A 25757-nucleotide genomic window follows, 5' to 3' on the forward strand; every position below is an offset into this window, starting at 1 on the left:
TATTTTCTGAAAGTTTTTTTTTCTAAGGCCCATATTTTTTTGAGTTGTAACTCACGTGACACGTTCTATAGAACGTGAAACGTAAAAAAAAAGTGAAATTGGATAAGATAGTGGGGTAACTAACTGTACTACACTCATTTTTCTTACAGTTCATGTAACATAGAAGCCTCAGCTATTTTCTTTTTTCGTGTGTAATTCGTTATTCGAATTATTCTTATTCAAAACACCTTATTGTTCACCTACCACATCACGAAATAGATCCAAAATGTGTCCCTATCTCCAGCCGTTTGGTCGCTGGGCGTATGAAAATTATTTGTTAATCAATCATTGTAGAGGTAAATAATACTAATGTTTTGGTCTCATTTTCTGTATCGACTGTCGACTTTCGAGAATCGAGTGTGAATTTTCTTATGGATATTAAGCTTAGTAGTTAGTACCTGGATAATTCAATTTTTAGATTTGGTTAGGTACCTTCCAGGTCAAAGCCTGGGTGGGGCAAGCGCCCCACCCTGCCCCACCGTGGCTACGCCCATGTAGATATCATATATGTAACAGTTTCTTGGGTTTAAATGAAAATAGCATCATCTATTTTTACGATTCTATACATTTAACAAAACATAACACATATTCTCGTAACTGAAAAAAATAAGAACATCAAACATAAACTACTCAACTATTTCCTTAAGCTCAGTAAATTAAAAGCGGGTAAAGAAAAGTAACGTCAATAAGTGGTGGTGGAGTTGGCAAATTGAATTGAATAAAACACACAAGTCCGCTAACGAGCCGGTGTTTACCCAAGTGGACACTAATTGGCTTAGCCAGCGGTCGCCATTGCACTGAAAACAAAACAATCCGCGTTACACCGATGGATACGGTACATTTTTTGTTTGCATGACGATTTTCGACACTTTTATACTCACGTTTTGTACTCAACGATGATAACAAAAAATACGTGAAAATAGATAGAATCGAGTGAATTATGATAAAGCAATATATGCAGCTGACTTTGGATGGGTTTTTCGTTTTATTTATAACCCGTCTTTCATAGTATATTTATAAATAAATAGCAAGATTGAATATCTACTGTTTAAATATCAGGGTTAGTACGCAACTTAAAAAACTTACAATCTGAGATATTTATTTTTGTAAAGCTTTTTGCGTTAAAATAAAAAAGCAATCAATATAGAGATTCTTGTAGTGCGACGTGTAATATTTTATAGTTTAAATAATATAAAAGTATTTTTTACCGGAATCCAATTAGTAATGTTATCTGAAGTTACTGAAGAATAAATTCACTAGGTACCTACTCCACATTGATGATTTTATTTTATATATATGATATTATTATTGGGAACAAAGTGTAATGTAAATATTTTATGTATATGTTTAAGGACAAACACAAAATGTGTGTCTAAGTTTACCTATTCCAAATGTCTTGATTCGCTATAAATCCTAAATAAATTCATTAACAAACATTTTATGAAGAAATTAGAACACTCTCCTAATTTTTGTGGAAAATACCAAAATAATACCTTCTAACAAAATATCAACTTTGGCACATCAATCGGTATATATCTAATAAAACAATAGAATAAAAAATAAACAACCACATCCAATATTTTACCAAATCACACCTCCCTATAAACACCATTTAGCTGGAGTGACCTCTGAATGAAGATGCAATCACTGTAACTAAACACGTGTTTCGGGCAAGAAAGATGCCTTTGTACAAAAGTTTGGTCTTCCGCAAGATGGCTGCAGTTTAAAGACAAGATTTTGACCTAGAAAAGTATTTGCAAGAAATGTTTGAATAACAAAGCAAATGAAATGGTTTAATAAGGAGCGGGCAATTTGCAAGATGCCGCGAGGCACCGCTTAGGCGTACACCTTCTTCTTCAGGTCCGTAAAGTAAAGAAAATTTAAATAAACAGACCGTGGTTTACTGCGTCATAATGATCTCGAAAGGAAGAACATTTCCTTAGCTCTATTTTTTCCCATTCAGTCAATAAACAAAATGTAAAATGGAAATAATAATGAATAGCAAACAGGAAATAAGTACAAGTAATTGGGCAATAAAAATGAATATATGTAATTTATTTTAAACAGAACATAAGACATATTTAAAATATTTTTTTTAATAATTGGAACTCAACAAGTACATACTTATTGTTATTCGCTTGGTAATTTGTTAATATAACTCAAACTCAAACATTTATTTATTCAATTAGACTGCTTTTAGAAGCACTTTTGAAACGTCATTACATATTTTAACATTTACCACCGATTCGGAAAGCAGTATCTAAGGAGAAGAATCGGCAAGAAACTCCATAGTTGCTCTTCTTAATCATGTCAGTTTTACAATTTAATTTTACAAAATACATTATATTTACATTATAATCATAATATGCCAAAGAACTGTCCTGTGGTTTTTACGCGACAACCCTCCATGGGTTTTTATCGTCCATATATTCCTTAATACTGTAATAGGCTCTCTGAATTAGTACATTTTTTATATAAGTTTTAAATTTAGAACTACTGAACTCTTTAATATTATGAGGAATTCTGTTGTAAAAGCGTATACCACCCATAAATGAATTTTTAACTTTAGCTAGCCGGAAAAATGTAATTTCAATTTTATTTCTGTTTCTTGTGTCATAACAATGTCTATCTCCTACATTTGTGTGTAAAAAAGCGTTATTGTGTACATATAAAATATTATTAAATATATTCTGCGACGGTACAGTAAGGATACCAGTATTCTTAAAGAGATCTCTTAGTGAGTCTCGAGCACGCAAATTATATATAGAGCGTATGGCTCTTTTCTGTAGTATAAATATAGTTTCATATCTGCACCCCTGCCCCATAGTAGAATTCCATAGGACATAATGCTATGAAAGTAGCTAAAGTAAACCAATCTAGCCGTCTCTTCATCGGTGAGATGCCTTATTCTATTATATCTAATATATTTTTTAAAAACATGGAAAAAATAAATACGTGTTAATTAATTGTATACCTATATTCAAACTATGATAAGCTTATTTGCTATATCTATATGCCTATATGAAATATCCAAACGACGCAGATCAGAAATAATGGACGAAGTTGAAATGACAATAGTTGGGTTATCTATGTATATTATAGGTATGTATACGTATAGTCGGTAGGGTAGGTCCACTGCGTCATAATGGAGTTTGAGATAATTCAGGACCTTTTCCCCGAAATTTTCAATGAAAAAAATGATAGAGTCTAGACTCTACTCTACTGGCTCTACTCATCATATTCTGACCTCTATGTAAATATCTTTACATACTTAGGTATATCATGGAATTAAAAAAAAAGTTGGATGAATAAAAACCTACTGCAATTCCTGTAACACAAAAATATTTTTTTAAATTTAGTTAATTTTAGAATACTATGTAGCGCGTTGATCACAATTCATAAGGTAAATTCACGACATCCTATTTCAAACCTCCAGCATTATGATTAACAACAGGATATCTAGTATGCTAAGCGCGAAAGTAATTTTAGAAGTCCTAATACAAGCGTGCGTCTCGGGTTCTCTCGGCGCCAACACCCGGCATATCAGTGGCTTGTATCTTGTTTTCGATTTGCATATAAATTGTGTCTTCCGGTCAGACACCGCCAAGATGACACACGTCCTTGTTAATGTTGTCCTTACCAGGAACCCGGGGAGTTAAATATTCCGGGTTCAAATTATTTTATACAATTTCGAGGTATCGAGGTATATAAGTTTCGTGTCTAATTTATACATATTAAGTTTTTTTTTATTTTAATTACCTATCTGAAATTCAACTTCGAATGTGTAGTTGTTTTATTTGCTCAAAAATCACTTATGATCTACTCGTACATTAAAGTGTTTAACTACATAATATATTGACATATTAAAGAAAATAAATACATACCAAATTTTTATGAGTCATATTTCATACAATGTGTTCACTACAAACAACAGCAAGCAATTAATTTTAAATTCAAACAATCGCTAATCATTATAAAGTAATCTTTTATTAAAATTAACGCCTATATTAGTCTTCATCACCTCCGCTCGCAACGGCGGACAATAAAACGATGAAAAGAAGCTATTTTTTCAGCAAATCATCTCCGGTCCCTATGAAGTCATCAATATTCATTTTGCGGCGCGCCTGTGAAACAAACACCTTTCCGAAGTTGCATAACACGCTTCCTTTGAAGAGAACTATGACGCGGGTGACGGCTCGTCGACGCAAGGGTGGCTAACTCAATTTATTTGGATAATTGGCTTGTTTCACGAACGTGCTCTACACCAATAAATTGTTCCACGTTACTGAATAGATTACAGAAATGTCATAATTAGCTTTATGCAGTTGTATCCGACAGAATGTAATCAGCAAATTCATGTGCTCATTTTACAGTTATCTACTAACTAGTTGAAAATTAATTAGGTATTGTGAGAGCTGTTCGTAGTACCGGTATTGTGTGTTCGTGTTTATAATTTTCAGTTCTTAAAATCATTGATTTATTACGGATTTACGTTAAATTTACTTACATAAATGATAGAGTTAAAATATCCTCAGTGAATTATGAGTGTACAATGTAAATTATATTAGCTAAAATTACAGACTACTCTGTGTTGGAAGTAAAATTTAGTCAGTGCCATGACCATAACATCCACTATGCTTGTCCAGCTAATGTTCATAACAATAAAATGATGTAAATTGAAACAGAGTAAAGTAAGCTTATGTTCAGTACTAACATATAATAACATGTGTAATAGAGCCTATTAAGGTTTTATGTACGTGTCACTGATAAGCTAGAATATTATTTGTACTGTGTGTTGCACAGTACAAAACGTATGTGCATGTAAAGTAAGTTTATTCATAAAATGATAGCGCTAACGAAGGTGAACCGGGTTAGAGGATTAGTTCAGCTGGCTCACGTACGCGACCGCAACGTCCAGCCATCATTACTGGGGCTCGACGCCAAATTGCGACGTCCGCAGCCTTTACCAGCGCCCGTCGCACTTGCAGTCCACGTAGAAACCAACCCGCTCCAACAATTTTATCATTAGAGCACATTATTTACTACTTATTCGGTAAATCTTCATTGCCAGAAATTCGTATAGTTAAAACGCCAGAAAATTGCAATGTCAGGATTAAAAGTAACGTTTAACTTCAGTTAGATTTTGTATACAAAGCTCTACCACGACCCGTGGAGCGTGGGCTCATTGTCCTAAAACCGCTACTATCCACAAATCCAAGCTACTAATGTTTACTTTCCCGCAATGAATTTGCTAACATTTTTTTTTTAATTTTGAATACATTTGAGTACAATTCTGTGGCTGTTGCTCGCCCCTGGCAATCTCCAAATTGCCTCTTTATGCGCAGATGTTCCGACCCTCGGTTTTTCCGTCTTTTGAATGTCGTTTTGCTGTTAAATAACCTGCGCTTCCATTGTAATTTGGATCTTTAAGTTTATTTCCCATTCTCATCAATGAATATTATCGTTATTGTTATAAAGTTGATAGGATTTATACTTCCTAAATTATAAGAAGAACTATGGTGCTATGGTGGAACATATTTTCTTGCAAACTTAAATTTAAATAGCAAATGATTTAAAAAAGGATCGTGTAATATTAATCTTGATGCTTTAAAAACAAGTGTTTTTGTCTTTAATAATCTTTAGTCATAAAGGCAAGTCTCAAATGAATAAAAGAAATACGAGATTCAAAATTGCCTCTCAACGAAGGAGTTCCTTTGAATTTCATTTCACTAAAGATTACAATTACACATTTTACAAGATTCAAACTCATTTATTTTTCCTCGCAGAAATTATTTCTTGTGAAGCAAATTAATTCCTTGGTATAATACTTCTTTCAAAATCTGAATAAACTTGAGAAGTATTTCATAAAAAATAGCCGGGCGTGCGGCCCGCGGCAAAAGCCAAATTACGTCCTTATTTACAAGATTTCTTCTCAACAGGAAGCAGTAATAACGTTTTTCAAATTAATATTATACAAATAGAATAAAAAGGGTTATGAATTATTTGTATGAGTTCAGCCATCGTGAATCAGCTTTTGGTCAAATAAATTACAATGTATTTGTTTATTATGCTTTATTGACTTAAATACTTATATTTACAGCTTCTCGGCTTCGTCAGCGTCGCTCAACTTGAGTTAAATAATATTAGAAGAGGAAATAGAACTGAAAAATAAATTATAAATAAAAATTTATGCCTTGTTTTATCAGATTTTTCATTCATTAATAATCAAAACTTACGTCTGGATCTTGTTTATAGGAACATTGATGAACATCAAATGCTCTTTGACACTTATCCTTATCCCTTGTATCTGTGAAAAAAATAATAAACTTGTATCTGTTAGCTAAATCATATCATGATAATTTCTTATATACAAGTTTATTATTAGCTACTCTACTTATCATTTACAACATATTCAGTACTTCATGAAATTTCATTTTTTGGTAATCTTTATACACAAGATTATATAAAGATAATTTTCAAGAACCACATTATATTATTTTAGTAACTACGAATTTATTATTATAATGATTGTATTGTTGGTGGCAGTTGCGTTATCCAACAAACTGTCTAAAAACCCCAAGATATTGCTAATTAATCCCTATATTAATTATCCATACTTTATATTCTGTGTTACGTTAAGTTCACAACGTTTATTTATATGAATTAAGAAAAAATAACTAAAATTCATACCTAAATGTTTGCAGGCGGTTATCATTTTGGTAACTCTTTCAGTATACTGTTCAGGAATGAGACTTATCATCATGTCGTAATCTACGTTGCCATCATCGTCGACCTATTAAAGAGAAGTTACATCAAAAAAGAGTTAATTTTGTTTTGCATTCCAGATGTACAACTCACACAACTTAACCTATTTTGAAACTTGGACTAGGTATATTATACCCGGTGTCCTCTGAAAACTCTGAAAACTATTAAAATCAGGAAAATTCAATACCACTTCATTTATTTGACTAGTTTTGCCGTCTTTATATTTATTCCTGTAAGCTTTTAAAAATTATTAAAATACATGCGTAGAATGACAGTTTACCAATTATTAATTAATATTAAAACGCACCTGAAGACCCGCAGGCAGTAACACGAACAAACACTCTAATCGTCGGAACTCTTTTTAACCGAGGAAGATGAGATAAAAACAAAAGAAAGATAACTCACAAGGCTACCCTCCTCGAGTAGGCAAAACATATAGCACTTCAATTTGTTGTCCTCCTTAAATATGCCGTTTTCGCAATTCGCTATATCCTCTGGGGGCAAGAGAGAATAAAGAGTCTTTAATGTATTTGAATATCACATAAATATTACACGTCACATGATTATTCAGTCAGGGAAAAGAATCACTGGTTTTATCATGGAAATTTGTCACTTGTGTTGTGTAGTATTCTAGTCCAGACAAATGAATATTACAGCTTTAATTATACAATTTATAGAAAAAGGTAAATATACACACATATGCAGAAATAGGTAAATATACATACATATGCACACGTTGTGAAGTTTAACTACCTACTTATTACACATCATGTTTAGGTTCTAATATAATAATTATAGATAATAATAATTTATTACTATAACGTACTTACTCTACTATTTTATATTACAATGAAAATAAATGTTCCTCTCTGGTTATTGTTATAGCTATGGCATAAGTTAAGCCGCGAACAAAAAAATGTATATGCGTCAAAATAAACGAAAGTAGCACAAAGGTAAGATGAAATAAATAGCTATTTTGTTTTTTGAACTCACCCTCGGCGACCCCAGTCAAACCGACGCATTCGTTGTGAACATGCTCTATTATTTCTTTGATTTCATCGCTAAGTTCCTGAAATACGATTCACTTATGAAATCAATTTTCTTACGAGCTACCTCGAATCTCGGTTGTATTTGAACTCTCTCAAAGGACAATTTTTTGTATGAGAGTAATAGACAAGTTCAGAAACAAGTTTATTACGATGTCAAACACATTTACAGTACATCAAAACGTGTATAAGTTTATTAATATAGCATTTGTTATATAAATATACTTTATAACTTTTTACACTACGTATTTGGAAAAAAAATGAATTACTAAGACTGTCAGTTACAAGAAAACGCATTAGGAAAATTTGTAGTGACTCGCGTTTACGCATTCTCAACCCAACTACAGACTACATTATATAATCTCTTAGATATATCCTCTTAAATATTTTCTTTGTGAACGTAGTGACGCAAAGACATCACTTTAATATTAAAAATGACATAAAATTCTCAAAGAAAATTATTAAGCCGAGATTCCAGTGGGACCAACCCATAGCGCATCAAGTTGTATCATAAGATCAAATATTAATTTAAAAGCTTAGTGTGTGTTTCCACTGTATCATAACTATTTAGTTACATAACAACATCACACTATTTTCTTCGGATCGGACTTAAAATATAAAACCATGGTCATTCTATAAAAATATAGCTATATCTAAATAATACCGATTATCTATTGCGATCAATTACTAATAGGCACCGGCAAAAAATTGATTTCGAATCAATCTGTTTATAATATGTTAGTAGACCAATTCATTAATCAAATATTTTTATTTTGCACTGAAAAAATCTACTTCAATATATAGTTGCTCTACATCAAGAATATATATTTTGAGTTATATCTCGTCCATGGACGTGTCGGTTAATATTTGTAAAATAACAATTCGAATTAAACGAAACATAAAAATGTACATTTTCTTCCAGACATTGGAAATAAACTTTTTTGTTTAGGTGAAAGGGTTATCTTATAACGTCACATAAGTTCGTGGACCGAAGCTGACGTTGAAAGATGGTTGTTAGCGTTTTCAAAGAATTCTATGTATTGCTAAAATTTCTTATATTTCATACGTAGGTATCTAATAAGAATTCGAGTGTGTTTATCATATCTAAAACGATATGGTCTCACAAGACTCTTTTACCGTTGCGTTGTAGTGCTATAGTTTGCAATATTACAATTTACAACTGAGCTTTAAACTCTATTGATTTAATTATAATTGTTTTGTAGATTTTTTTTTCTTCAATCGCGCTAGAAACTTCATAGATAAAATGATAGATGATTTAACTGAAGACCAATAGATATTATGACGGACCTGGCACATCATAATTTTCATTGGTACTGTACGTTATAATATGCTCTTGAGTCCTTGTGATTTTTAAGATCAATGTAGAAGGCTTGTCGTGTTAAACGACATATGGAGAACGTCCGGTTTGTCGGGAACAAGCCTCGATTTCGGCTGTCACAGGAAACAAGGGACCATAGAGACAGTCACTCACATATGTGAGCAGTTTGCGATACAAGGGTCCTTGCCTTCTTATGCCAAGTCTGCTTTGTAAAGTGGATGTCAGGCCTGATTAAAATCCTGCGGATCAACGCCGTTTGTAGTGTCAAATTAATTTTTTCTATGTTTCGATTTTAAATTCGCACGTAAATTAGGTTAACCTCGCTTTGGAATAGAGATTTATTACCTACTAGCTCTCCGCCCGCGGCTTCGCCCGCGTTTTCAAAGAAAAACCCGCATAGTTCCCGTTCCCGTGGGATTTCCGGGATAAAAACTATCCTATGTGTTAATCCAAGTTACCCTCTATATGTGTGCTAAATTTAACAGAAAGAGTAACAAACATCCATACATCCATACAAACTTTCGCCTTTATAATATATATATTAGGATGTTAGATGTTAGATACGAGAGTAACTTAGAACATAATTCAATATGAATATTGTATAATAGTACGAGGTGTAAGGACTGATATAAGAATGATTTAAAAACGCTTACCGGTTTCTCCTTCGCCCCATGACCAAATGTTACTAAGAGTAAACAAATAAGCAGCGCCGCCGCCATGGCGTTTCGCTGCCCTTCTGAGACAACTACATGTTGTTGCTATTTATAATTCTATGAAGTACCTTTGAGCAATTATGAGCTAAAGTGACAATTAACACATCATCTACAAAGAGTTCTATAATCAATTGCGAAGTGCTTCCGCTGTGCAATCTGCGTTTATTGTCTTAATCATAGTATGAGTAGGTAAACCTTGGTAACGGTCAGGGTTTTTGAGGACTTGAGTATCTAATATTGTCAAATAGGATTATAAATTATTTCAGCTTAAGTATAAACAAACATATGTAACAAGACCTAAAAAATGGATAAAACAGTTATAGGTACAATACTGTTGTTTAACTATTAAATTCTTAGGCAATTCACGTAACGCCATCTAGTCTCGAACTAAGCAGATTGTACTTTGTTTGTCTATATGAAGTACTCCATATTTGTTTTAGTAATTTATGCCCGGTTCCTATATTCAACGGATCGTCATAGTATCAAAGCTACTATCCGTTTTTCTAGAACTAACTACGAGTCGTTATTACCGTTCCACAATTTTATTTCTTGACGTGCTATCGACGGACATCCGTTGGTCATAAAAATACCGAGCCCTCTTCACTCACAGATGTACGTTTCGTTATAAGCCAAATTGAAATTAAAATAACACAAAATTCAGGACAAAATAAGTTAAATATACAGCCGAATTATAAACTTTAAGAATAAAGTTTCTTATTAATAAAGAACTAATACTAAAGAACTATATATTTGTAGACATCTGCGTGATAATTTTCCTTCTAAACAACCTAATGCGTTACACAGAAAGCAAAAACGGAACGTTTTTCTCGCGCACGCGTGCATTGCTTGTCAGTTGTCAAATTATTGTCATTCATTGTTGATTGATGATTCATTGTCAAGTTTTATAATTAAAGAATAACAATACAACGACCACTGTTTATATATTTATTAAAAATGGATATTACGCCGGTAAGTACGCCTTTATATTTCTTCTTTAAAATCGTCTGCCGCTTACTTTTTGCTTCGGACACTTTTAAAGTCAAACATAATATATTTCTGTTACAGAAATCGAAGAAGGCTATGAGTAAAGACGAGATTGCTCAATTATTATAACCAGTAAGGAGACTAATGCTTCTACGAATAAATTAAAGGATGAATGTTGGACTTCGTTGACCAACACATTTAATGCAAAAATTGGTCAAATACCTACCAGGAAAACTTTTTATTTTCAGCCAAAAAATTCAAACATAATAAGGATGATGGACAAATATTATGAAGAAATAATTGAAATACTGAACACACAATAATTGAAATACTGAACACACAATAACTAATTAATTTTTGTATATTATTAAGCAATATATCTAGACATACGGTAGAAAAAGAATTTGTTAGGTAGTGCTAAATGTAAATCTTATGTAAAAAATGTATTTAGTTCAGAGAGCCTATTACAGCGTCAAGGAATATAATATAGAAGATGATAATCGATGGAGGGTTGTCGTGTAAGAATCACAGGACAGTTCTTTGGCATATATTATGTAGTTACATATTACTATGTAAAATTAAACGGTAATAAAGAAATAAAACTTTTATTCCATTTTATTATGTACTTTTATTTATTTTTTATTATTTACAATACAATGTTTAAAAAATTGATTTCTACATTGCAAACATAGACATACATATAAATATACTAGTGGTCCGCCCCGGCTTCGCCCTTGGTACATGTTTATGTTTTCTTTCCATAATAACCATCCTCGTACTTCAAGGAACATTATAAAAAAATAATTATCGAAATCGGTCCACCCGTTCACGCGTGATGCCGTGACCAAGGGAAATAGGTCTGCCACTGATATCGATATTGTGCCTAAAGCATAGAACCTCAGCGTCAACAGTAATTGATGTTATGGAGATACCCCATGATTCCTGAAATGACAACATAAATTAGGTAGGTACCTATGTAATAAGGTTAGACGTGTTTGGTATAATATTAATGCCTCCATTAAACTAACCTGGCTCCTTTTATTCGTACGTATGGATAAATTTCAAGAAGTAATTGTTCAACAGATTCTTTATCAAGTCGAAATCTCAATTGAAATTCGTGAGAATCCAGGGTCGCAAAAAAATCCACTCTTTCTCTATAATATATACTCTTTCACGCCCACTATCTTCTTCCGATATTCGATATAATATTAAACACTTCTCTATCACTATCTGAACTCCACATTTCGATATTGAAGCGGAAACAATGAAATAGTAAGAATTTAACCGCCCGAAATCGACGGGTAAACAAAATGCTATACGAATAGTAACTTTGACAGCATAATGACATTAAAAATATTTATAGGAACGCGATAAACTGTCTTCTCCATACAATATGCTTACCGTTCGTTAATAGTAACCCTCCCATCCGTCAGTAGGAAGCCGTCGGTAAGTTGCTTGACGAGACGTTTTTTATAGGAACGATTTTCGCTTACGCTTGGTTAATTATACTACTATTCGTAACTAAAACGGATCGTTTTTCAAATATAGGAACCGGGCATTAGTCACATATATCGAACAAATGAGAACATGCTAAAAATAACTATTCTCAACCTAGAATAATTTTGCTCTACCTTCTCTGGCACCACTATGTTCATAATGATTTGATGTTTGCCCTATCCGGCTTGTTGTTTTACCTATTAGATGCAATACAAAATTGGTTATAGTTAGATTACAATAAATATACATTTTTGTGACCTTAAAATTTGGCAATTGATTTCAACGGAGACTGAAACTGTGTATCCCCACCCAAACCTGCGTATAAAATAAAACCGTAATTTAAAATATCTGTTATAATCTTCCGACACGTTTTAACTGTTATTAATTGTTTCGACGACGAAGGTTCGGAAGAGAATACACGTTTTTGTTAGCAAGGTCTTTATTGTTGTATCACAATAATTATAAAATTAATGTCAAAATATGCGGAGCACGCCCGCCGAGTCTACAATAAGCCAAAGGATATCAGACATAATGATTATTAATGGCCCGAAGACAGCTTGTGAAATCATCTTTATGTTTACCCAAAAGTTTCTACATTACATACAAATTAAACTTTATGTTGACTACGATATAGATGAAAATATTCGTGATGGATTTAAACCATAGTCTTGTTATTTAGATTTCTATTGATTTAAACATTTGAACGTTGCTATAGGTAGGTATTTCCATTGGTATTGAAGATAAATTTGAGATTAATAGATATAATAAATTCTTTCTATTTGGTTCATTTTTTAAATAATAATTAATAACGCGGATGATAAAGTAATAGATACATTACCTATTAATTTTATGATAGAGTAGTATGTATTATGGATTGTAGAGCTGTGCTCATCTCATTTGATATACGTATTTTGATTTACCTTTGATACATTGATTTACCTTTACTACAGTAGGTAGTAAGTATCTATAATCACGATTCCGTGCGTTGTTTCCGTGAGGTCTATTCACCAGTATCCTTGCACAATTGATCTCTATAATGTATAAATATGATGATTATTTTACATAGTATTATGATGATCATTCGAAACGCTTTAACGTATCTTGCAAAGCCCGTAAGTGTATAACAGGATACTATTACGGCACATAAAGGGTGCGATGATGCAGACGTGTGCATCAGCATGGCAAGTGGATGCGGATGCCGGCGAGGATGCAACAAATCCGCTTAGCACGGTCACTGGCGCCGCCTACGTCCGTCCCGGTACCGACCTAAACGACCTTAATGGATTTTTCATGTCGATTGCACTTTGTAAAAGTGAGCGTGGGATTATCGAAAATTTTTCAATAGCCAAAATAAACGAATACATTTTTGTCTATTTCCATTCAATTTAATAAAAACATTTTAGGTTAATGATAAAATACAAATAAGGAAGGTTTTCAATATTCCATACATATTACTTGAACCACGAAAAGTAATCAGTTTTTTAGTTCATCCATTAATAACGATAGAAAGAACCTTCAACCACCACTGAATTGGCCTATCTATCAGCTTAGCACAGAAAAAATCAAGCATCTAACCTATTCATTATTCACGTTACAATTAATACAAATCTCATAGTATTCGGCAATAGGTGTAATATTATCACTATCGAAAAATCGCGGACCATACATGGGGGTGTAGCAGATAGGTCCTCTACCTCCCAGCTTCATATTGGGACACCCTGTATTAAGCATTTTTACTAGTGAACTCGATAAATGCAGGCAAACTAGATTCCATTCTCAATTTATTTATTTTAATACACAGGTACCTTATGATTAAATGAAATTATAAGGTGGCCGTTTAGCTGAAAAAAGTTGCGATAAACATCTCGAAATCATAATTATGAGGGTATAAATATTATCCAGTAGGTAGGAACACTCATGAAGTAATGTAAATAAACCTTTAATAAACTTACATAACACTTTTTAAATGTTATCTATTTTTTAGAGTTCGTTAAAAACATTAAAATTTAAAGTTACATCATATACCTACCTGTTTGTATGAACTTATTCCATTTTTATACGTAAGTGCTATTTTCTCTTTGTACAAAATACAACCATCACTCATGTACCTAATGTTCTAATTCTGATACTATGGTATGGGCGTATGGGCTGTTGGGCTGTAGAAATATATTTATGTGTTTTATTTATATAAAACTGCTTGTCAATGTTATAAAGAAAAAATAATTAAGTTCCTAAAATAATTTAGGAACGGAACCCCGGTACATAATTCATACTTGGTCTTATTAAAATTTTACATATGTCGTGCATTAATTAAAAAGATGCATTAATTTGCAAGAAAAAAATATGAAGATAGTGAAAAGATGAGTCGAGTGGTACGGGAGACGGGAGAGACGTCATTACCGCAATCAAAGCTCGAAGCCGCAGCAAGCGCCCCGCGTCCGCCAGCTAACGACGAGTGCTCTCGATAAAAATTAAAAACACGTGCAAGCCCAGTCTGAGGAAAGTTTTAATGAGACTACACGGTTTGCGCTCCACCGACAGATATACCTGTGCAGATACTTGTGTGGTGCGCTGTGCGTGCTATGCAATCACTCTCCAAATTGGTTATCACGTTGTTAGTGTCGGATTTTATAAAGGGGACCTATTCGTACCAACTACCTCCCTATAACGATCATTTATGTTTGATTTCAGTGGGTAGAGGAGATTTATTTTTTCTTCCCGTGTATGGGTACCTAAATTAACGTTTGCAAGTTATTATTATACTTTTCTTATTTAATAAATTAAAAAAGCAATAAGCATGTTTTAGAACTGTATTCAATAAATAAATATGATTGATTCAATTAAAAAAATATCAAAATTGTAGAATATAATACACTTAATATATTTTTTTGGTATGTGATCAAGCTTTGACCTTTGACCAGTCTACCTGATTTAAAGTAGATGGTGACATGCCTGCTTGAGAGAATGAATAGATTTTTTTCAAAATCAGATAATTTTACTTTGGTAGATAACTTCTACCACAGTCATTTCTTTTTTATTGTATTCAAAGCTTATTATATACCTACTAAGTATGTTATAAAACAAATAAATGAATTTTTTTTATAAATCATCAGCTGCTGCATGTGTTAAAACGAAAACATAAAAATTTGCAGCAACTATGGTAAATGGCAAACTGTACTTACCAATTTAGAAATATCTTTGTTCAATAGCCAATATGGCATACTAGTGTTGTGCTATGGGGTTTTAAGCCAAGGACAGGACCACGAACAAAATATACCTACAATTAAACATTCATCTTATAATATTTCAGTGGATGATAAGCATTTTATTTTTGACCATCTTCCAACTATAGGTAACCACAGATTACTAAATGCATAAGTATAAATAAGCGTGCTTCGACAAAAAAAAATACTCCACCTATGTTATATGTGGGTATTCATTCGCAACCACTTGAATTATTTTGTCTTTTAATCATTGAGTTAATATGTAGGTACTTTTAATTGGTTTCATGAGTACCTTTGAAAACCACAATATATCTATATCATAAAAATGAATCGCCAAATGTGTTGGTTAGGGCAAAACTCGAGAACGGCTGAACCGATTTCGTTAATTCTTTTTTATTATAATCCTTGAAGTACGAGGATGCTTCTTATGGAGATAAAACGTAGACATTCACATATAGCACTAATAATTCACATAATAATATCTATTACTGGTGTAGATAATAATCGTACTTAAGTTGCCATGCGTCCAGTTAAGGAAACAAAGATTTAATTCCAGTGTAACCAAAAAGGCAGACGTTTTATTATTTTCAATAGCATCCACGGGCAAAATGCAGTCTACTAAAATAGGAATAAATTGTGAGGATCTTCACAAAACAATAGTTGGAAATGGTCTGTGCGAGAAAAAGCCGGATGCAAATGCCATTCATATTAATTAGCAAAGCGAGACGGGGCTTTCACGAAATTAGAGCGTGATTTCAGTGAAGATTTATTATTGTGTTCGAAACAGTTTTTGAAGCAAAGGTATTTAGACGACAGGAAATTGGTGTTGTCAGAACGTTTCAAATTGAATCGCGATGAGGTACGAATCCCGTCTTGTGCTTTTAGGGAGCTTATTATAAAAATATTCTGGATATGATTTACGATTGTACTTAGATGAGATTTGTTGACTCGAAGAAGTTGGAGTATGTAGGTAGGTAATATTGAATAATAATAATACTTGTAAGTAAATTATGTTTTTGTGTTATGTACATAATTTGTGGTTTTCGTACATTTAAATTTAAAAAGCAATTCCATCGTATTGTTATAGAACAAAATATTGTAAATACCTAGTATTTTCTAGTGTTTGATTTTACGCGAGTATTATACATTTTGAAATTAAAGACTTTTTAACGGATTTTAAACGCGATTTATTCATTACTAGCGGTCCGCCCCGGCTTTTTTTTTAAAGGTAGCCTATGTTCTTTCTCCGGGTCTAAAGATTGTCGGTGCCAAATTTCATCAAAATCGGTCCAGTAGTTTTTGCGTGAAAACCATACTAACATACATACATAACAAACCTTTCCTCTTTATAATATTATATTAGTATGTATATTATTTTCCCAACGTTTCGAACACTTTACAGCGAGCGTGGTCACGGGGAGACTGAAACGTCGGGAAAATAATATAATGAATAAATCGCGTTTAAAATCCGTTAATCTTTAATTTCTAATTGCAAATACCTACTTATTTTTGCACATAAATAGTAGATACATATATCTATTTTTGAACTATAATATTTGTATTCTATAAATATTTCGTTCGTGCCTAGTTCGTGCGTATATATAATTACCTAGGTACCTATTAGAAAGAAGAAAGAAAGAAAGAAATAAATTAATTATTGTATTTTATTATTTATTTAACTATCAGCTACCTTTGAGTAAGTTCGCTTCGTTTTTATCCCCTGACGGCTGACACGGATAAATCAAAGGGTTTCCTAAACTGAAGCGTCGATGTTTGTCGATTGCATATTTGCTAACAAACGGATGGACCGATTCTGATGTTATTTCTTGATGACAGTTTCCTTGTGGTTTCCTTGTTCTAGTTTTTAGTTATGTTTAAATTAAATCGTGTTAAAGGCGGCCGTACACGGGCAGTTAACGGCTGAGCGACGTACACGGACTTCTCGAGCTGTCGCTACCAACACATGAGTAGAAAGCTACCAACCGCGCAGTTGACGGCTTGAAGCGGTTGCGACTGCTAGAGCAGTCATGTGTACAGCAGTGAATGAATGTCTATATTTCACCGTGCGGTCGCGACTTCAAGCAGTCAGTCTCCACTGCTTGAAGCAGTCCATGTGCGGCCGCTCTAACAGTCTCGGACTCTCGGTACTTTTCCAGAATTATATTAGGCAGTTTTGGCGTATGATTACTCGATTAAGTGCTTACACACACCCCAGTGTAATCGTTAGGTAAATGGCAAAAGAGAACGAGTGCTTTTTAACAAAATTGTTATTGTTACAAAATCATTGATTTCTATGAAACCGCTGACCCGATTTTGACAATACTTGGCAGTGCTGTAGCATGCTTATTTTTGTGTATCAATCTGAAACTATAACGCCTACTACTTTTTACATAATAACTATAATTTGAAGCATTTCCTCTAAAAGTCTAAATCCTAAATCTAAATTATTATCGAATCCACCTGAAAACACAAAAGAATAATTCACCTCCTATCCTCTTCCTTTTTTTTAAGTCTGTTAAAAATCGATTCAGCAGATCGAAACGCACTCGCCGAAGAAATATATTTACCTAAGTACTAAAGATAACATTTGTATTTCAATATACACATAAAAAAAAATGTTGAATGAGTATTTATTATGCTTATTATAGTATCCAGTTATGCAAAATATCTGTGTGATGTGACCTGATGTATCTTATTTAATCTTTACTAATATTATAAAGCTGAAGAGTTTGTTTGATTGTTTGTTTGTTTGTTTGAACGCGCTAATCTCGAGAACTACTGTTAGGTTAGGTTTTAGACTGTGAAGAATCATAAAAATAAATATACTTACAGTGAACAATATAATAAATGTCCAATTTATTAGAAAAAATTATTTCATTGTAATTAAATTAGTTCTTTATAAATAATTCAATTCCGTCAATACAAAAAAATATGTACATGTGTTCGATTTTTTATTAAAAAGGAAAATATTAAATAAAATACAGTTATGTTTGTTCCATTGTCACCAATTGATTACATAATATTCAAAAATTATTATTGAAAATGCTTTTAGGCTGGTTGCAGAGCTTGACCGACCATCAGTGCGTACGTCAGTCGCGCTTGTCATATAAATGGAAATTCAGAAAACCGTTCATAGCTAGACCGACCATACGCACGCGTATTGTCATGCGCATTAGTGTCATAGTCATACAATTGTTGATGCGTATCGTCAGGACCGACGGTACGCACTGACGGTCGGTCAAGCTCTGTAACCAGCCTTAAACTAATCACAGTGAGCGTTTTAGTATTTGGCAAGAACCTAATTGATACAAAAAATCCTTAATTATCAGTTCCTAAAAAACTTAATAAGTATTAAAACACAACCCAATATAAGATATTTGTAAAGATAAATAGATTGATTGTAAAGAAGTTTCACTATTTAAAAAGTAAATAATTTAGATATAATTTTTAATAGCCTCACAAATCCAAATAGAATATATGTAATTTAATACAATAATTACAATTACTAATACCATTTTAAGGAACAAAAGTAGTACAGGAACAAATACTTAATACATTGGAATCCCTATAAAATTCAGTTAAAATCAAAGCAATTTGTCTGCATAAACCAGACACAATGGATCACATGTATGCATTATGCATTATGATAAATCCATAATATCATATATGTATGTATATTATGTCAATATTCTCAGACTTTTGGTTAATTTAATTGAATGTATTTGTTACGAATTAGTCGGAAATGTCACAAACACGGAGGCGGTAGTGGCATTGCTATTAATTTGCATACTTCTAACAGGAAATTCTTAAGTATAGCTGCTTGATTGTCCTTTGAACTATTCAATAATATAGTTGGTATAAAAGTCGGTTTTAAGATATGTGTATCGTCACCATATTTCTTTAATAGTTCTGAGCCATGAGCACTGCCAGCACAGTTAAGTATAGGTTCTGGTTCAATATTCAATTGTTTCGCACACTGAAACATAAAATACAATGTTATGAGATTAAATATAATTAACAAATAAACTCCAAACTTTATTCATAGTTTTGTTTTAATTCTCTATAATTGTCGTACTAGTATATCTCATTATATCCTTAACCCTTTGACCACCGAGCTGCCCAATGAGACCGCAACACAATAGATTTTCTATTGAGTCTGTGATTCCGGGGCTGAGGGATTAACATAATGTTCTAATAAGAGTGTTTAATTTTGTATATAATTTTAAATTATTTTATTCACGAAATACATATTAAAATTCAAGTATTACCCGTGACAGAGCAGCATCAGCATCATAATTATCTTCTATCATGCACACTGTTATCTTCACAGCTGATACCATATTATTTAGAATGTCTATACTACAGGCATGTACTTTGTTAGCATAGCATTCTTCCTCTAGATGCTGACATTTGAAGTAATACTGTCCATTTTTTTCTGTTGTCTGTAAATATTTAAAAACAAATCTATTGACACAATAATTTGATATGAACAATGTGAATTATGTATTGTACAGTATATAATTGACAAATACATTTAATAATAATTATAGTGTTGATAATACTTACAGTTGCTTTCCCATATGGAACTAAAGCCACATCAATGAAATCTGAAAGCTTTTCAGTAACTGGCCCTAAGTGCTTAATAAAAAAGTGCTTTGAGTCTGGGCATAGTGTTTCATAATACACTCTTATTTTAACTTTGTTCTGTTTATGCGTATTGTATGCATCATCTTCCAATTGTAGTATATTACTCTGTAATAAAATAATTATAAGAGTTAAAAAAAAGGCTGATTCAATGTTGAATACATATTAAATAAAAATTATGAATGAAATACTAACCGCTTGCGTAGTTGCAGATTTTTTCAAGACAAAACGAGAATAATTAGCATAAACTTGCCACATAATTAGCACAACCATGATCAGGACAATTATTTTATATCGACTGCACAAATAAGCCATTTTCGAATTCGTATTAATAACACTGAAAAACTTAATATAAAACAGCAACACTTAAATCAGATAATGAAATATTTTATGACTTCATAGTTAGAAATTTTCCTTAGATAGCAAAATACCAAATAAGTTACAAAAATAACAAATATAATATTTGGTAGGTATGTCAGCGGTCACTCATCGGCTATAAAATTCACGTGACAATTGACATTGGCACAAAGTTGACACAACAGATTACTGATCATATTATTTTTATAGTTTACCTACAAGTGTCATGAAGTGTCAAAATGGTTGCACAGTACCAAGTACCAGTGACCAACACAGTACCTACCATAGAGTCTTTGATTACAGACAAAGATTAATAATGCAGAATTTTTACCCAACTTCCGAAAAAATAGGAGGATCATACTAGGAATACTCGGCGCAAAGACCGTACCTAGTATTTTTATTTCTTATAGGTATGACTGCGATGAATAATCGATGAATTCGTTTATTTAGTGGTTAAAACAAAAATAATCATACTCATTAAGAATTTATTATTCAGTCAATTGTAATGCATTAAACTTTTCCACACTATAAAATCCAGCTTTTACTTGTCTACCGCCGAAAAATCTACCATTCAGGTCAACTACAGCTTTTATAGCACTTTCGATCCTCTTAAATTCAACGAATATCCGAACTGCTTCATCTGAGGGCGCATTAGGCATCTCGAAAATTACTACTTTTACTACTTCCCCATATTTTGTGTTACATTCATCTTTAACTTCTGGTTCCAATTCATCATCTACGTCACCTGGGCCCACCATATTCTATAAAGAACATACAGACATAATGTGCATTTAGTCATTATATATTTTTAAAAATAAATAAAGTTACTTAATCTGTGGTTATAGTTACGACATACGAGCTGGTTGATTGAATAATGTACTTAAAATAATTGCCAGTAATTTATCACACAAGGGAGTAGTGCTGATTTACACAGGGTCAGTAGACAAATCAGTCGCGGCGCCGAAATTCTGTGTCGCGACTGACTTTAACTGTTTACATACACTTCAAGCCTCTGTACTGACTTCAAATCTGTTTACACAGGGTTTTTTTTCGGGTCAGCACTGATTTGCCTCGAATTTGTAGTCAGTTACTGACCCTGTGTAAATCAGCACTTATTCTAAACAAGCATGCGATATTTATAATTAAACTGTCAGCTTACCCGAAGTAAAACAACTTTGCTAGGTGACTTCATAATTTCTGTAATAGATGGCTCTTGTTTTGCTTGTGAATTTGGTGAATCTAAAAAATAATAATCATATTTCAGATTTATTATAATTAAAAAAAGATAGATTTTAAGTTATTGAATTTTCTCAACACAAAAATAAATATAGTGTAATAATACTATTTTCAAGGCATTTGAGCTTGATTTAGAAGTTATAAAATGTTTTACAATTCAAATAATTTCAATATTTCAACATACCTGGACCTGGGGGTGCTGGCATAGCAAAACTGGGTGGTGGCATAGAACCACTGTCTTTCTCATGTATAATTCGTCCACCCCTTTTGGAAGTCTTTTCAACTTGCAGTGCGACTGACATGCCTTGCTCTTTCTTCCCTAGACCTTGACCTTCCTAATGATAAAATATCAAAAGGCATAGTTAATTTCTTAACTTAGGATCCACAATTTTCCATTAAGTAAGGAACTTTGCATCTCAAAGTAATGATTAATAAGAATGTTTTGTAAACATTAATGATTTATTCTATCAGTTCTATATTCAATATATTATATCATGCATTATTGGATTCAAATTGCTATATTGAAAATGTATCAAATTGAGGAAGATTATAACACATCTATTAAAATATTATCTCTCTTAATACACAACTTACTTTAAAACCATATTTGGCCATAATTTTGGCAGCAACAGAGCTAGCTCCATATCCACCAATTGAAAAGCCAGGGGAAGGTGTGGGAAGCATTGGCGGTGGTGAGGGTGTTTCTGCAGTAAGAGAAGGTGGTGGTGCTATCGCTGCACCAGCTGCTCTTTTTGATATCTCCTCCGCTTCCTCTTCTTCTGGTTGCTGTAATTTTTTAATTAGAGTCATCTTATCTTTTAATAATATATTGAATTCTTTGGTTAGACACATTCAATTATTTTATTAATAGTTTACTTCTATAATATAGATTATAGATTATTGGGATGTTTATACATTATAGATAAGCTATTAATTAACATGAAAAAAAAATGTTTCAATATTTAAATATTGCGCAAAATAATGCCAAAAATACCATTGGTATAAGTGTCTTCTCAGGGATAGCATCTTCTTCGTCACCAAAGCGTGATTTACGTTTTCTATCTGATCTGTCTCTATCTCCTCCATCAGTTTGAAGTCTTTTGGCTTGCATATCTGTAATAGAATAGAAGGGAAGTACATTTCTTCCTAAAATATAATGTACATGTACTAATGGGTATTGCTGTTGAATTTTTTATTTTAAATAGAGATAAATTACTTTACTTATAGGTCTATTGTTAAGAAAGTGACTGACACCCTATAAACATCAACATACCTTTAGCAACTTTTTCATAGTCATTGGGCCACATGGGATCATACTCATTTGCAACATTCCAGTCAAAATCTCGGACATTCAATGTTGCTGACAACACTTTAGATTGACTCTTTGGACTGTCTGAGTTGGGTTCGTCTTCATCTTTCTGTTTACTTTTCAGATCTATGACAGGAGTTAGAACCTACATGATGAAAATGATACATTAGTTACTTTTTATATTAATATAAAAATAATATATTTATTATTTTACATAATATAATATTCACAATCAAAATAGTAGTTAGCTTTACCTGATTAGATCGTCTTAGAGCCTCCCTTTTTGGCTGGGTAATTGCAGCTTTTTTTAGTTGCAATTGAGATTGCAATAATTTAATTCCTGAAGACCATCCTGCGACTTTTTCTGTTGTTCGAGCTTTTATTGTATCAAGATCATCATACAATGACATCTTTACCGCTTACAGTGCTACTACTCATACAAAAGTCTTCGTTAAACACGAAATACAGAAAAAAAAATTTTTTTCTTAAAAAATTTCTTATTGTATTTTGATTTTTGGTACTATTTACGATACTACTGAAAATTTGACTGAAAAATTGAAAATAGTAAGCACAAGCACTGCTGATTGCTCCTATGTCAATTGTCAAATGTAAACATGTCAAGTTCCCAAATGTCAGCATAGTGTCAATTGTCAGTGTCGGTAATTTTTTATGGCAACAATATATTTTTCAAAAAAGTACGTTTAAATATCACGAAGCGTGCGTGAATTTTCTGTAATAATTGTAAAAATTTATGTTTCCCTACCTTTTAAAACTTGACACTGGCAAATAGTTTAGTCTTATTGCCATCATAAACGAAAAAAAAAAACATCACGAAAGTAATAATATTATGTACTTGAATATCATACTAGCATGGAATTTTCCAATCAGTAAAGTAAAGTGTAAAGCTGCGTACAAATTACGCACGACAAACCATCGAACATCGGTTAACGAGGCAATGAGCGTCAAATCTGGTCGAATAATGGCTCGCGCAACTGCCACGCGTAATTTGTACGCACCCACATACGCACCTTATGAGTATAATATAGATAACATTTTAAAGCATCCGAACCCCAAAAGGAGAAAACGGAACTATCCCATAAAATTGTATAAGACCCGATGGTGACAATATCTTTATTTATGAGATATAGCTTATTATCATTCCACAACTATTTAACTAATTTAATAATAACTAATATTCTTTGAAAATACACGTTCTGTGGTGTGGTTCTAACCATTGGTTCTTACCAAGAAGCTTATATCCTCTAAATACACTGGAGATTGCACTATGACCATTAACTTGAAACAAGAAACTATGACATTCAATGACGTCAGTCATGTTATTTGTCTCTTTCTGTCGAGTGACCACGCTGGTTTGTAAATTCAGGATTTTTCAAAATAGAAAAAACTAAAAATCATGGTCTATAAATAATAACGACATATATTTTTAACAGTATTTATATTATAATATTATGGTCATACTTTATAGGTAGGTACATACAATTTTAATTGGTATAGAATGATAGTTATAAATAACTTTTGGCTACAAAGCTTGGATATGAACCGATATATAGCATTAACATCCTTTGTAAATAGAGGAAAGTTGTGTTTTGCATCAGATGCTGTTTACCAAATTGTTAGCTACTCAGATCTTCTTTTTAAACGCGTTGCTTCGACGGGTCAATTTCAAGCCAGAATCATTAAAGAAAAACTGTTTATAGCAGCCTTGCACAAATTTCAGCTAACTTTACAAAGTTTATTTTTCAAAAGGTATTTTTTTCTGGGTCGTAATCCTCAGTAACCTTGATGGGCACATATATTTCTTTTTATTTTACTTTTTGGAAAGCTGAAATACGTAAAACAAAAAAATATGAGGTAAGTTAAAAAAGTATAAATTTCAATGTAAAAACGAACAATCTTATAACTACATGTGAGTGCAATACCGATGTCATGTGTTGTTTCATTACTAGTAACAATCTTTAAAATGGTGTTCTAAATTTTCATCATAATATTGTTATTACAATATATTCTCTTCGCTATCCATAAAAACTCGTCATCATGGTTACCTTACTTGTTAAATCTGTTTATTGAAAACTTGTTGAAAAATGATAAAGTATACTCTATACTCTATAGCTTATAGAGTATACAAAATCGGTTGAGAGGTTTATGCGTGAAAACCATACATACATACATAATTACAAACTTTTCCTCTTTATAATATTAGTATAGATATGTTTTTTTTGTCAAAAATTCAAGTATCAATATGTTTTCAGCGTGCTATATCAGTGTTGACTCCTAAAAGATTTTTGAATTTGCCGCCTTTTTCATGGGACTAGACTCGCTTGACAGACTATAGTTACTTAGTTACGTTAGTTATAGTATACTCTATAGCTTACTAAAATGATGCTAAATTAGACAATTTTTGCCATTGAAATGATTCTAAACAGGTAAATGCAGGAGTATTGAGGAATATTGTAAATAACGTAAATATACACTTGCCTGTGAAATTCTATGCCAGAATTTGGTGTCCAAACACTTCTGCAATTTTGCACAATACAATGCATTCTTTATATTCGGAAAATATTCATTAAGTAAGCAACAATATTA

At 32.4% G+C, this 25757-nt stretch overlaps 3 protein-coding genes across 4 annotated transcripts; all 3 read right to left on the reverse strand.

The window, feature by feature from the left end:
- Positions 1 to 6094: 6094 nt before the first annotated feature.
- Positions 6095 to 9917, reverse strand: LOC123690967 (pheromone-binding protein-related protein 6-like). The gene is made up of 6 exons (XM_045635130.1): positions 9843 to 9917; positions 7798 to 7873; positions 7210 to 7298; positions 6730 to 6832; positions 6276 to 6346; positions 6095 to 6200 (listed from the first exon to the last, which is right to left on the reverse strand). The coding sequence occupies exons 1-6, from the start codon at positions 9906 to 9908 to the stop codon at positions 6183 to 6185; spliced, it is 423 nt and encodes a 140-aa protein (XP_045491086.1). The 5' UTR covers positions 9909 to 9917; the 3' UTR covers positions 6095 to 6182.
- An 8821-nt stretch (positions 9918 to 18738) lies between these two features.
- On the reverse strand, positions 18739 to 20786 carry LOC123693792 (GILT-like protein 1). Its single transcript, XM_045639013.1, has 4 exons — positions 20447 to 20786; positions 20174 to 20359; positions 19876 to 20049; positions 18739 to 19583 (listed from the first exon to the last, which is right to left on the reverse strand). The coding sequence occupies exons 1-4, from the start codon at positions 20564 to 20566 to the stop codon at positions 19353 to 19355; spliced, it is 711 nt and encodes a 236-aa protein (XP_045494969.1). The 5' UTR covers positions 20567 to 20786; the 3' UTR covers positions 18739 to 19352.
- A 293-nt stretch (positions 20787 to 21079) lies between these two features.
- On the reverse strand, positions 21080 to 23754 carry LOC123693803 (splicing factor 45). Of its 2 annotated transcripts, none has more exons than XM_045639034.1 (7): positions 23408 to 23754; positions 23118 to 23298; positions 22839 to 22957; positions 22439 to 22630; positions 22029 to 22179; positions 21768 to 21847; positions 21080 to 21369 (listed from the first exon to the last, which is right to left on the reverse strand). In XM_045639034.1, exons 1-7 carry the CDS (start codon positions 23561 to 23563, stop codon positions 21097 to 21099), a joined length of 1152 nt encoding a protein of 383 aa, XP_045494990.1. In that variant the 5' UTR covers positions 23564 to 23754; the 3' UTR covers positions 21080 to 21096. The 2 variants fall into 2 exon arrangements, with proteins under 2 accessions (XP_045494990.1, XP_045494980.1); XM_045639024.1 differs by having other exon boundaries at positions 22839 to 22956; positions 23114 to 23298.
- Between the last annotated feature and the right edge of the window lie 2003 nt (positions 23755 to 25757).

This window comes from Colias croceus, chromosome 1 (genome assembly GCF_905220415.1).
Source record: "Colias croceus chromosome 1, ilColCroc2.1".
NCBI lineage: Eukaryota > Metazoa > Arthropoda > Insecta > Lepidoptera > Pieridae > Colias > Colias croceus.

Bases quoted from the DNA above. Each gene is read 5' to 3' on its own strand.
- LOC123690967 (XM_045635130.1), bottom strand. From the start codon at position 9,908: ATGGCGGCGGCGCTGCTTATTTGTTTACTCTTAGTAACATTTGGTCAT. The intron at 7,299-7,797 runs GTGAGTTCAAAA...TCTTGCCCCCAG, and splicing joins TTTGACTGGGGTCGCCGAGG to AGGATATAGCGAATTGCGAA. The intron at 6,347-6,729 runs GTATGAATTTTA...TTTTTTTCACAG, and splicing joins AACCGCCTGCAAACATTTAG to ATACAAGGGATAAGGATAAG.
- LOC123693792 (XM_045639013.1), bottom strand. From the start codon at position 20,566: ATGGCTTATTTGTGCAGTCGATATAAAATAATTGTCCTGATCATGGTT. The intron at 20,050-20,173 runs GTAAGTATTATC...AAATATTTACAG, and splicing joins TTCCATATGGGAAAGCAACT to ACAACAGAAAAAAATGGACA. The intron at 19,584-19,875 runs GTAATACTTGAA...TTTATGTTTCAG, and splicing joins CTGATGCTGCTCTGTCACGG to TGTGCGAAACAATTGAATAT.
- LOC123693803 (XM_045639024.1), bottom strand. From the start codon at position 23,563: ATGTCATTGTATGATGATCTTGATACAATAAAAGCTCGAACAACAGAA. The intron at 23,299-23,407 runs GTAAAGCTAACT...TTCATCATGTAG, and splicing joins CTCTAAGACGATCTAATCAG to GTTCTAACTCCTGTCATAGA. The intron at 22,180-22,438 runs GTAAGTTGTGTA...TTTTATCATTAG, and splicing joins TGGCCAAATATGGTTTTAAA to GAAGGTCAAGGTCTAGGGAA.